Here is a 13,007-nt window from a genome sequence, read left to right as displayed (position 1 = left end):
AACACTGTACATTGGATCTAGCATCCAATTTAAAACTTACAGTATGTATTGTACAGTGCATTCGGAAAGTAGACCTCAGACCTCTTGACTTTTTCCACATTTTGGAAATCGTTTCTTTTCCTCATCAATTTACACACAATAGCCCATAATGGCAATGCAAAAACAGTTTATTTTTTATTTTTCGTAAATGTATTACAAATAAAAACTGATATCACATTTACATAAGTATTCAGACCCTTTACGCAGTACTTTGTTGAAGGACCTTTGGCAGCGATTACAGCCTCGAGTCTTCTTGGGTATGACGCTACAAGCTGGGCACACCTTTATTTGGGAGTTTCTTCCATTCTTCTCTGCAGATCTTCTCAAGCTCTGTCAGGTTGGATGGGGAGAGTTGCTGCAGCTATTTTCAGATCTCTCCAGAGATGTTTGATTAGATTCAAATCCGGGCTCTGGCTGGGCCACTCAATGACATTCAGAGACTTGTCCTGAAGCCACTCCCTGTTATCTTGGCTGTGAGCTTAGGGTCATGGTCCTGTTGGAAGGTGAACGTTCGCCCCAGTCTGAGGTCCTGAGTGCTCTGGAGCAGGTTTTCGTCAAGGATCTCTCTGTACTTTGCTCCGTTCATCTTTCCCTCGATCCTGACTAGTCTCCCAGTCCCTGCCGCTGAAAAACATCTCAACAGCATGATGCTGCCACCCCCATTCTTCACTGTAGGGATGGTGCCAGGTTTCTTCCAGACATTATGTGGGGCATTCAGGCCAGAGAGTTCAGTCTTGGTTTCATCAGACCAGAGAATCTTGTTTTTCATGGTCTGAGTGTCTTTTGGCAAACTCCAAGCGGGCTGTCATATGCCTTTTACTGAGGAGTGGCTTCCCTCTGGCCTTTCTACCATAAAGGCCTGATTGGTGGAAGGCTCTCACATCTCCACAGAGGAACTCTGGAGCTCTGTCAGAGTGACCATCAGGTTCTTGGTCACCTCGCTGACCAAGGCCCTTCTCCCCCGATTGCTCAGTTTGGCCAGGCGGCCAGCTCTAGGAAGAGTCTTGGTGGTTCCAAATTTCTTCCATTTAAGAATGATGGAGGCCACTGTGTTCTTGGGGACATTTAATGCTGTAGAATTTTTATGTTACCCTTCACCAGATCTGTGCCTCGACACAATCCTGTATTGGAGCTCTACGGACAATGACCTCATGGCTTGGTTTTTGCTCTTACATGCACTGTCAACTGTGGGACCTTATATAGACAGGTGTGTGCTTTTCCAAGTCATGTCCAGTCAAGTTGTAGAAACTTCTCAAGGATGATCAGTTGAAACAGTATGCACCTGAGCTCAATTTCGAGTCTCATAGCAAAGGGTCTGAATACGTAAATAAGGTACTTCTGTTTTTTATTTTTTATTATGAACAAACATTTCAAAAAACCTGTTTACACTTTGTCATTATGGGGTACTGTCTGTAGATTGATGAGGGGAAAACATTATTTAATCCATTTTAGAATAAGGCTGTATCCAGGGTTAGGCAGGTTACTTTCTAAATGTAATCTGTTACAGGTACTAGTTATCTGTCAAATTGTAATCAAATTAAAATAACATTTTATTGGTCACATGCGCCGAATAAAATGGGTAATACAACCTTAGTGAAATGCTTACTTACAAGCCCCTAACCAACAATGCAGTTTAAAAAATACGAATAAGAAATTAAATGAACAAGTAATTGAAGAGCAACAGTAAAATAACAATGGTGAGACTATATACAGGGGGTGAGTTTTGAGGGCACAATGGTGTTGAACGCTGAGCTGTAGTCAAGGAATAGCATTCTTACATAGGTGTTCCTTTTGTCCGGGTGGTTAAGGGCAGTGTGGAGTGCAATAGAGATTGCATCATCTGTGGAACTATTAGGGTGGTATGCAAATTGTAGTGGGTCTAGGGTTTTTGGGATAATGGTGTTGATGTGAGCCATGACCAACCTTTCAAAGCACTTCATGGCTACAGATGTGTGTGCTATGGGTCAGTAGTCATTTAGGCAGATTACCTTAGTGTTCTTGGGCACAGGGACTAGGGTGGTCTGGTCGAAACATGTTGGTATTACAGACTTGGACAGGGAGAGGTTGAAAATGTCAGTGAAGACACTTGCCAATTGGTCAGCGCATGCTCGCAGTACACGTCCTGGTAATCCATCTGGCCCTGCGGCCTTGTGAATGTTGGCCTGTTTAAAGGTCTTACTCACATCGGCTGCGGAGAGTGTGATCACACAGTCATCCGGAACAGCTGATGCGCTCATGCATGTTTCAATGTTACTTGCCTCAAAGCGAGCATAGAAATTATTTAGCTCGTCTGGCAGGCTTGTGTCACTGCGGCTGTACTTCCCTTTGTAGTCTGTAATAGCTTGCAAGCCCCGCCACATCCGACGAGCGTCGGATCACGATTCGATCTTAGTCCTGCATTGACGCTTTGCCTGTTTGATGGTTCGTCGGCGGGCATAGCGGAATTTCGTATAAGCTTCCGAGTTATAGTCCCGCTCCTCGGCAGCTGTACCCTTTAGCTCAGTGCGGATGTTGCTTTTAATCCATGGCTTCTGGTTGGGGTATGTACGTACTAGAGGTCGACCGATTTTTAATTAGGGCCGATTTTTACGTTTTCATAACAATCGGTAATCTGAATTTTTGGATGCTGATTACATGAGGAAACTGCGTGGCAGGCTGACCACCTGTTACACGAGTGCAGCAAGGAGCCAAGGTAAGTTGCTAGCTAGCATTAAACTTATCCTATAACAAAACAATCAATCAATCTTCACATAATTTCTAGTTAACTACACATGGTTGATGATATTACTAGGTTAACTAGCTTATCCTGCGTTGCATATAATCAATGCGGTGCCTGTTAATTTATCATCGAATCACAGCCTACTTGCCAAATGGGTGATGATTTAACAAAAGCACAATCGCTACATATATGTACCTAACTATAAACATTAATGCCTTTCTTAAAAATAATACATAGAAGTATAGTTTTTAAAACCTGTATATTTAGTTAAAGGAAATTCATGTTAGCAGGCAATATTAACTATGGAAATTGTCACTTCTCTTGCGTTCATTGCACACAGAGTCAGGGTATATGCAACAATTTGGGCCGCCTGGCTCGTCGCAAACTAATTGTCTAGAATTGTACATAATTATGACATAACATTGAAGGTTGTGCAATGTAACAGTAATATTTAGACTTAGGGTTGCCACCCGTTCGATAAAATACGGAACGGTTCCGTATTTCACTGAAAGAATAAACGTTTTGTTTTCGAAATGGGTTTCCAGATTTGACCATGTTAATGACCAAAGGCTCATATTTCTGTGTTTGTTATATTATAATTAAGTCTATGATTTGATAGAGCAGTCTGACTGAGCAGTAGCAGGCTCGTAATCATTCATTCAAACTTTACTCTGTTTGCCAGCAGCTCTTAGCAATGCTTGATGCACAGTGCTGTTTATGACTTCAAGCCTATCAACTCCTGAGATTAGGCTGGCAATACTAAAGTGCCTATTTAGACTTCCAATAGTCAAAGGTGTATGAAATACAAATGGTATAGAGCGAAATAGTCGGCGTGTCATAATAATAACTACAACTTAAAACTTTTTAACTGGGAATATTGAAGAATTGCGAATATTGAACCACCAGCTTTCATATGTTCTGAGCAAGGAACTTAAACGTTAGCTTTTTTACATGGCACATATTGCACTTTTTTTGCATTATTTAAACCAAATTGACATGTTTCATTATTTATTTGAGACTAAATAGATTTCATTTATGTATTAAGTTAAAATAAAAATGTAAATTCAGTATTGTTGTAATTGTCATTATTACAAATCCTCTTTTTCTCCGTCTTCTCTTCACGTAAACGACGGGGATTTGGGCCTGTTCCCAGGAAAGCAGTATGTCCTTCACATCGGGCTCGTCTGATTTATTAAAGGAAAAAAAAAACTTCTGCCAGTTCGTGTTGAGTAATCGCTGTTCTGATGTCCAGGAGTTATTTTCGGTCATAAGAGACGGTAGCAGCAACATTATGTACAGAATAAGTAAAAAAATGATTGACAAACAATGCAAAAAAATGATTGAAAAAACAGTTGCTTAGGAGCACGTAAAACATCAGCGGTCTTCACCGGTGCCATGATGACATCAGTAACACAACTTTTGGATTACCCAAACTCAGTAATGTAATCTGATTACATTCAGTTACTTTTAGATTACGTTCCCCTTAAGAGACATTAGAGGACAACAAAAATGTATGTTACCACTTGAATGACATATATTGCAAGATAAATCAATGTTAAAGTTTAAATAGCTGGCCATATATAGATGTTAATTTTTACTTTATGGGTTGGTTATGTAGGCTTCTTCTAACCCATCGCTTTCTACTACATACAATTAATTATACGATTCAATTATATGTTTACATTAACCAAAGTCTATCAGAATTCCAGGCATTCCAATATATGTAATAACCCTTGATCTTCAGTAATAGGACTTGGGAATATGGAAGTATTGGTTAGGCAAATTGTTTTTCCTGAGCATAACCACACAACTAAGGATGTATTAGCCAGCTCTACACTGTTGTTTATGAAACAATAACAAAAACGGCCACCCCGCCTCTGTTTCATCTTTGGATTTGCCATTTAAACAGCTGCATATTCTCAAAATATCTGTGTCACCAACAAAAAGTAAACAATTGGCCTATAGCAAATGCTGCATATGGAATTCATTTTTCACATGTAAATAGCACTTTTCAGTAGCGCTCAAAGCATGCCATTCCATGAGAGCGGCATTTATTTTTCAACTCGAATCAATGAGTCCAATCAGTCCTCCATGACAACAAAAAGTAATACCTTTTTTGCACTATTGGTTAGAGCCTGTAAGTAAGCATTTCACCTGTTGTATTTGGCGCACATGACAAATAAACTTTGATTTGAAAATCATATACAGAGTAGGGCTGGCTAATAAATCCTTAATTTTGTGGTTATGCTCAGGTAAAGCAATTTGGCTAGCCTAAACTTCCATATTTCCAAGTCATATTATTGAAAATCAAGGGGGGTGGACCTGGAGAAATGTATCCACTCTCAGATTAATAGACAGCTATGGAGGTAAGAACTGACCATCCATGATATCAAAATTATTGTTTTAACCATGTTATGAGGCAGTGTTTTGTTTACATTTATAATGTTTACAAACATTGAAGAAAAACAAGCATATATTTTGGGTTCTCGTGGAGTGTGAAAGTTTAACTAAACTCATGAGGCAATTATAAATGTTATTCTTCCAGAATCAATGGTCAAAAAATGGATGTAGCAACTACAAATTGCCCCTTTACTTCTATCAAAAGGGTGTGAGTTTGAGCATTTGTCCATTAGGCCTATGGATTTATTTTAATTTTAAATCAGCATGAATTAGATGAGCAATAAAAGCCCACTTTTATTCCATAGGCTGGGATCTTCACTATGCAGCTGCTGCAAGAGCGCATTTTTCACTGGCTGTCCACTGGTTTCAAAAACAATGATTGATAGGCAGCTTAACTTCTTGAATTCAACCATTATTGGGTTCAAATACACATTTACTTTTGTGAACAGCCATCCACAACAGCCACAATCCGAAAAGCGCAAATAGCTAAATGAGAGCAGCAGTGCAATTCACATCAATGACCTATGTTGATATCAATAATAAGTGATATCCGTATCCCCGTAGACTACACCACTGCTGTCATCCTTACCGCCAAGCATTTATTGAAGTTGGATAATCTTTTGGAAGACATAGCTTGGACTGTAGCCTACAAGTCTATTCATGCTCTTTTGCCATGATCCATCTAACACATTTGGTGTGTCATCATAGTGGTCTCTGACTTGTGGTCAGACTCTCAGTTGGAACAAACTTAAAAGTTGTGCCTTTTTTCAATGCTGATTTGAATGTTATTGAGAAAACAGAGAAGTGTCAGATTTTTTTCCACAAATATCCTTTCTGATTTTAAAAGTGATCTAGTTTTTCAAAAGTATTTATAATCTGATTACAATATTTTAGCTGGTAAAAGACTACAGTTGCCGTTTTTTTGTCATCCCTTCATTGTAACTGATTACATGTAACCATTATTTTAGGGATGCAGATATATTGGTGAACATATCGGAATCTGCGATATTAGCTGAAAATCGGTATCGGCCTGATGTCTACTTTAACCAATGTGCAAAACCTATTTCAAAGCTGACATGCATACCTATATAAGGTGCAACACAGCATTCCTAACTTAGCCCACAATGTATCCTGTGTGGATCAAGCAGTCTTTTGAAAGAGTAAGAACATTTCAGCAAGACAACTGCAAAGGCGAAATCCATTAAGGCCAAGATAATGGAATTCATTGCCCTTGACAGTCAACCATACTCTGTAGTGGGTAATATTGGCTTTCGTGACTGGTCGAGTACCAGTACACACTACCAAGTGGCTATTTTTCCAGATGTTGCCCTACCGGAGTTGCACAGTAGTCACTGCTATTAGCTTTACAACATATTATGGAACGGTCTTTGCGTGTCAAAAAATGATACACGTCAAATAACACTATTTGATGTGCCGAAAAAGCTTTTAATATGAACGTCAAATAACACCGTTGTATTATAGAATGTTGTGTTCTGAATTTGCACTTGCAAGCCAAGCGCCACCACTACTATTAGTACTATCAAAGCTGTACAAAAACGTCTGCAAACAAGCAAACACTGGCCTCGAACGATGCGTTACAATACCGCGTTGGTAAAAAAGCCTTATTTGTTCGACAGCAACTTTTGGGGTAGCTCCAATACAACCAGCCTGAAAACAATGACCAGTAGAAACTGCAGTCATTAACATTACTCTTAGCAATGATTTAGGAATCCTTGAGTAAGTATCGCCTATTGAAAATTAACTTCAGTTCATGAAAATAAATAGCTGGCCAGCTACTTAACCCGGTTACCCAAAGCTATAAGCAGTCAGCTAGCTTCATCTGGCTAGTGAGGCTCCACCGGACCGGGTTATGTGTTGTAAAGCTAGCCACAATAAGGATTAGGCACAATAGTGGAATTTGCGGTTTGCCTTCAAAATAAAAGTAGCTATTTGAAAGTGGAGGTTACAATTGGTGGATTCATACCATATTTAGACTAGGTAATGTTAAACAATGAAAATGGGTATCAAGTCTACTCTGTGACACACACAGAACACAACTGTGAAGAGTTTATGCAAATATTAGCGTTGTAGCTCTTATCACGGGACTGACTGTGAAATCCCCTCCCAGTCAGTCAATTGTGTGTATTGACATTCAAATTGCACTGTACAGCTTTACCTAACAATTGGGTATCAATGAAATGGGATATCAGTCTACTCAATACCCAATATATTTTTCCCCAATGTCCTCCTCAGTTATCAGACTCCAAAACATCCACTCAGTATTGTTTTTCCTCGGGAATAGTGTTCAATACACATAGGTTGACAATAAACGTGGCTCAATTCACAGTTGTTTCAGAGTTCCGCAATAAGAGTTACGACGCTAATGTTTTCTTGGTGTCACTGAGTAGACTGATACCTTCATTGATCAACAATCCATAGGTAAGGCTGTACAGTGGAATAAGAATGCTGCCAATGCAATTCTAAAGTATATTGCATCCAGTGTGATTTCAACAGATTTGTGAAATTAACAAATGGTCTTTTGTTGATTTTTATATAACATTCCAACCTCGTTTAGCATGATCTATGGCATAATTCTATTTGTATTAATTTGCATCACTTTCAATGACACTTTGATTTTGAAGGCTAACCGCAAATTCCACTCTTGTGGCTCATCCTTATTGTTGCTAGCTACACATAGATGGGTCCGACCACCATTAATGAAATAATAAATGTTATAAATTAGGGTTGTTTTAGATGATGACACCTACTGAATCAATTTGTCGTTTTTCTATCTTTTTGGAGAACAATGTTTGCATCCATGAGCTAGCTAGCTTTTTTTATGACCAGCACTGTAGGCGCGCGAGACAACTTTACCTGCATCATAGCATACATATCGATGAATCGTTGTGACATATGAAATACGAGTGATAGTGTAATCAATGTGTAATAACTACGTAAAACAAATTAAGTAAGGCGTTAAATTATGTGATGTGCAGTCATATTCAGGTCCTGATTGGTCAACAAGTTTATTTGACACGTCAAATACGTCTATCTTTTTTGACATGCAAAGACTCAGACGGCGTTCCATAGAAATCCTGGTTGAGAATGAAACAACAGAACAAATGAACACCAAAACAGCACTGCAAGTTAGTGAAATAAATAGGTTTTGATTGTTTTTTTACTGGTAATGGAGACATACGTGAATGCCAACAAAATAACTTTTTGGTCAGTGTGGTGTGTGTGTAACCTTTATTTAACTAGGCAAAATAAAGTATATAGCTAGGTATCATCATCTAACAATTACATTTTGGGCTGATACCAATATTTTCCTTGCCCCAAAAAAAACGATACCTATAACTGATATTTAAAATTTTAGCAGCCTTTAAAGCATTCTAGTAGTTAAATAGTTAACACACACATGGGCGCAGCGGTCTACGGCACTGCATCTCGGTGCAAGAGGCATCACTACAGTTCCTGGTTCGAGTCCAGGATGTATCACATCCGCCCGTGATTGTGCCCAGCGTCGTCCGGGTTTGGCCAGGGTAGGCCGTCATTGTAAATAAGAATTTGTTCTTAATCGACTTGCCTAGTTAAATAAAGGTTAAATAAAATAATAAACATGTAATCCGTTACTCCCCAACCCTGGCTGTAACGTAACAAAATGTGGAAAAGGTCAAGGGGTCTGAATACTTTCCGAATGCACTGTACATTGTGTTTGTTTATTTCTCACTTCCCATGGTGTTGCACTACTTCCTGGCTGCACAGTTTACCAGCCCTGCTGACCTCACGAGCAGATTAACAGCTGACCTCCCTGTGTGATCAGACCAATGGCTGGGGGGACTGTGGGGGTGGGTGGGGGGGCCTCTGGTCCGCAGCTGGACAGCAGGCGCCCTGCCAGTTCGCCTTGACATCACCGGAGAGGCACCACAGCACCAGCTTTACCACTCAAAAAGCTATCCTGCTTCTTTTTTTTTGTTGATAGCTGCTCGTTATATCTCATGTGGAAGATGATCTGAAACTGAGAACAAATACTAGCATCTCTATTCAGGTATGGTTTAGTTTCTTTCTTTCTTTTGGCAGTTAGTTGTGATGACTCTCCTTAATGTACAGACATACATACCTCCATCCTCTACTTTCCTCCTCTGTTTGTATTTTTATAGTTTCCCTGGTTGTTCTAGCTAATTCCTTCTCGTGTTGGTCTGGTTATATGGAGGTTGTTGTAAGGTTACAACTGAAAAAGGGACTTTTTATTTTTTTTACAGTTATGTAACTTTTAGTAATGGGCCACACATCTCAGAATTGGTGAAGCCCCATCTGTGTAAAATCAACACATTTATGAAGATGTTGTTAAACATTAGCGACACATCATAAATGTCGCATCTCAACTATTCTACAGATAAGGGTTTATTATACATCTCTAGATTTTCCTCTACATCATTCGGAGTGCAAGCCTTAATTAGCGCTGTTGATTACAATGCCTTGGGCAGTTCATGGTCTACTGCACTCTGGAGTCAGAGTCGATATTGACGTGTTCCAAAATCCTACACGCAGCACGTCTGCTGCTACGAGCTGCTGCTACGAGCTGTTTGGCGGACCAGTAGAGGATAGAGTGACAACACAAACAGTAACAGTGACCGCAATAAATAATAGAGACTTGCCCAGGGTTTATTTGACCACATCTGGGAAAAAACAATTACCTAAACCCTCGTAACTAAGAGAAAGACCGTAATCTCCTCAAAATCCATCACCGTGCTCCTTGGTTGTTCCCAGATTAATTTAAAGGGATTAGTCATAATCCTGGATGTTTAATTAGATCCAGCAGAGACCGATGATATCACACGACACACGTCACATTAGAATGATCTGAAAGGTCATCGGGTTGGGATGAGAGGGGGGGGATGATGTAAGAAATTATACTGAGGGAGAGGTAACCATCTGGTGGAAGAAGTCCCTCCGTATCAGAGATCTGTCATACACCCACTGACACACAGCTGGATTTAACGTTCTAGCAATCCCTACAGCGTATGACTAAATTATCAGGACAAAAGGAAGTAAGTTCAACCAGTATTGCCTGGTGGAAGAGTTTCATTTAGTCTCCTCTTTCCTCTGTGGTGGTGGTTGTTAATTGTGTGACAACTCTCAATCAGATTCTATTGCTTCAACAGGAACACGAAATCAACTTCCTGAGCCCTCGGCAGCTCAGCTGCCACACAGAGCACAGGAATCTACAGTAGTCTCTGTGATGGTTTCCACCATGATGTGCAGCAGGGTGACATTACACGAGCCCCATAATGGAGACTACAGGAGTCCTATGAGAATTGTCCCTCGCAGGAACTCTATTCCCCCAACAAAGGCTCTCACAGCCAAACATCTCCTGGCATACCCTAGACCACCCCCAGAGTCAACGCGCTTTACCCCATATCCAAAGAAGGTAACTATTGCAGAGTCAATTTCATTCATTTGTGTTTTGGGATATTGTTCAGTGGGTTGTGTTTACACTGGACACTCTGTTTCCATCACAAATACATTGTAGATCATGTATGTAATGTACAAGTCAGTCAATTGATATATTTATATATATATATATATGTATATAATTTTTTTTAGGTTGCAGCAAAAACCAACATGGCCGTGATGATGCTCCACTCCAGAAGAGCCTCTCTCTTCACCAGCACAAATAACAACTTCCCAGCTCTCCCACCCCAGCTAGTCCCCTCTGCATCCCCCCAGTCACATCCCAAGAGCCCAGCCCCCCATAGGGTTGTTGCAGGATTGATCAGCCGGGAGGTAGACACCGGCCAGTACATCATTCCCACTGAGGAGCCAGAGGAGCCTGTCACTGCTCATCATGCTCACCGCAGACGCCACCTCAAGCGCTTCAGCTCCAGGTGGTACTCAGGCGCTCCTTCTGGTGGCCCCTTTGATAGCACCCATAGCCCCAACCAAGGCACAAGTGGTGAGAACAAGCCCCACAAGCCGCGCTGCAAACTTCTAGGTGAAGGGAGGCCAAATTACGGTACCGCCAACAAGCAGCGTCAACGCTACGTCACCAAAGACGGGAAGTGCCAGGTGAACCTGGGCCCCATCGAGGACAAGAGCCGTTTCCTCTCGGACATCTTCACCACTTTGGTGGACCTGAAGTACCGCTGGTTCCTCTTTGTCTTTACCATGTGCTACATTGTTACGTGGGTGGCCTTCGCAGAGATCTACTTCCTAGACGCCTGGCTGAGGGATGACGTGGCCCACGTCCATGACCCGCAATGGCAGCCGTGCTTCGAGAACGTGGACAGTTTCATCTCCGCCCTGCTTCTGTCGGTGGAGAGCCAGAGGACCATTGGCTACGGCTCCAGATTGGTGACGGCCAACTGCATGGAGGGAGTGGTTCTCCTCATGGCCCAGTCTATCATTGGCTCAATCATTGACGCCCTCATGGTCGGCTGTATGTTCGTCAAAATCTCCAGGCCTCAGAAAAGGGCCCAGACTCTGATCTTCAGCAAACACTGTGTCATATCGGAGCGTGACGAGAAACTCTGCCTTCTCTTCCGCATTGGAGACCTGAGGGCGAGTCACATGGTGGACGCCAAGATTCGAGCCAAGCTTATTAAGTCCAGACAGACCAAGGAAGGGGAGTTCATACCACTGGAGCAGTCAGAGATCAACCTGGGCTACGATACCGGAGGAGACAGGCTTCTGTTGGTTGAGCCTCAGACCATCACCCATGTCATCAATGAAAGCAGTCCCTTCTGGGAAATAGGGGCTGAGCGTCTGACAAGGGAGAGATTTGAGATCATCATCATTCTGGAGGGAATCGTGGAGGCATCAGGTTGGTTGGCTTTGAATGTTAGAATGTGATATGTCAAATCATTTGAACAAGTTTTAATGTCTTCATGTCTGTGACTGTAGCATAAGAGCTAGATGTGTAAAGATGAAACATTTCATAATTGCCTTGCTGTGCTGTCTCCTTTGTGTTGTAGGTATGACATGCCAAGCCAGAACTTCCTATACTGAGGAGGAGATTCTGTGGGGCCACAGATTTGAATCCTGCATGTCTCTGGAGAAAGGGTCTTACCGGGTGGACAATGGTGCATTTGATAAAACCTTCCCAGTACATACCCTCACCCTTAGTGCTAAAGAGAAGAGTGATGAAAAAGAAGACGAGGTCCTCTTTTAGATCAGTACTATACACACTGAGCAAACAGCCCTTGTATTAATGGAATTTCAAGGCCAATACTTGTGAATGACTAGGTTTCTCTCCTTAAAATTAACTTTCCTGTTGTCTCTAATATTGTGGACAAACATTCTCCAAGAATTACACATTGACATGCTAATCTACAGTGCATTCGGAAAGTATTCAGACCCCTTGACTTTTTCCACATTTTGTTACATAACAGCCTTATTCTAAAATGTATTAAATTGTTTTTTTCCCCTCAATCTACACACAATACCCCATAAGGACAAAGCAAAAGTTTTTTTTGTCAATTTGTAAATATCACATTTACATAAGTATTTAGACCCTTTATTAAGTACTTTGTTGAAGTACCTTTGACAAAGATTACAGACTAGAGTCTTCTTGGGTATGACGCTACAAGCTTGGCACACCTGTATTTGGGAGTTTCTCCCATTCTCCTCTGCGGATCCTCTCAAGCTCTCAGGTTGGATGGGGACCATCGCGGCATAGCTATTTTCAGGTATCTCCAGAGATGTTTGATCGGTTTCAAGTTCGGGCTCTGGCTGCGCCATTCAAAGACATTCAGAGACTTGTCCCGACGCCACTCCTGAGTTGTCTTGGCTGTGTGCTTAGGGTCGTTGTCCTGTTGGAAGGTGAACCTTCACCCCAGTCTGAGGTCCT

General features: G+C 41.4%; 1 protein-coding gene across 1 annotated transcript; it reads left to right on the top strand.

The window, feature by feature from the left end:
- The first annotated feature begins 10,336 nt into the window (after positions 1–10,336).
- Positions 10,337–12,556, top strand: LOC110537606 (G protein-activated inward rectifier potassium channel 4-like). Its single transcript, XM_021623760.2, has 3 exons — positions 10,337–10,589; positions 10,766–11,981; positions 12,133–12,556. Exons 1-3 carry the CDS (start codon positions 10,401–10,403, stop codon positions 12,327–12,329), a joined length of 1,602 nt encoding a protein of 533 aa, XP_021479435.1. The 5' UTR covers positions 10,337–10,400; the 3' UTR covers positions 12,330–12,556.
- The last annotated feature ends 451 nt before the right edge of the window (positions 12,557–13,007 follow it).

Source organism: Oncorhynchus mykiss, chromosome 12, assembly GCF_013265735.2.
Source record: "Oncorhynchus mykiss isolate Arlee chromosome 12, USDA_OmykA_1.1, whole genome shotgun sequence".
NCBI lineage: Eukaryota > Metazoa > Chordata > Actinopteri > Salmoniformes > Salmonidae > Oncorhynchus > Oncorhynchus mykiss.
Note: the sequence above shows the minus strand (reverse complement) of the source record. Positions and strands in the feature narration are given on the sequence as shown.

Bases quoted from the DNA above. Each gene is read 5' to 3' on its own strand.
- LOC110537606 (XM_021623760.2), top strand. From the start codon at position 10,401: ATGGTTTCCACCATGATGTGCAGCAGGGTGACATTACACGAGCCCCAT. The intron at 10,590-10,765 runs GTAACTATTGCA...AATTTTTTTTAG, and splicing joins TTACCCCATATCCAAAGAAG to GTTGCAGCAAAAACCAACAT. The intron at 11,982-12,132 runs GTTGGTTGGCTT...TTTGTGTTGTAG, and splicing joins GGGAATCGTGGAGGCATCAG to GTATGACATGCCAAGCCAGA.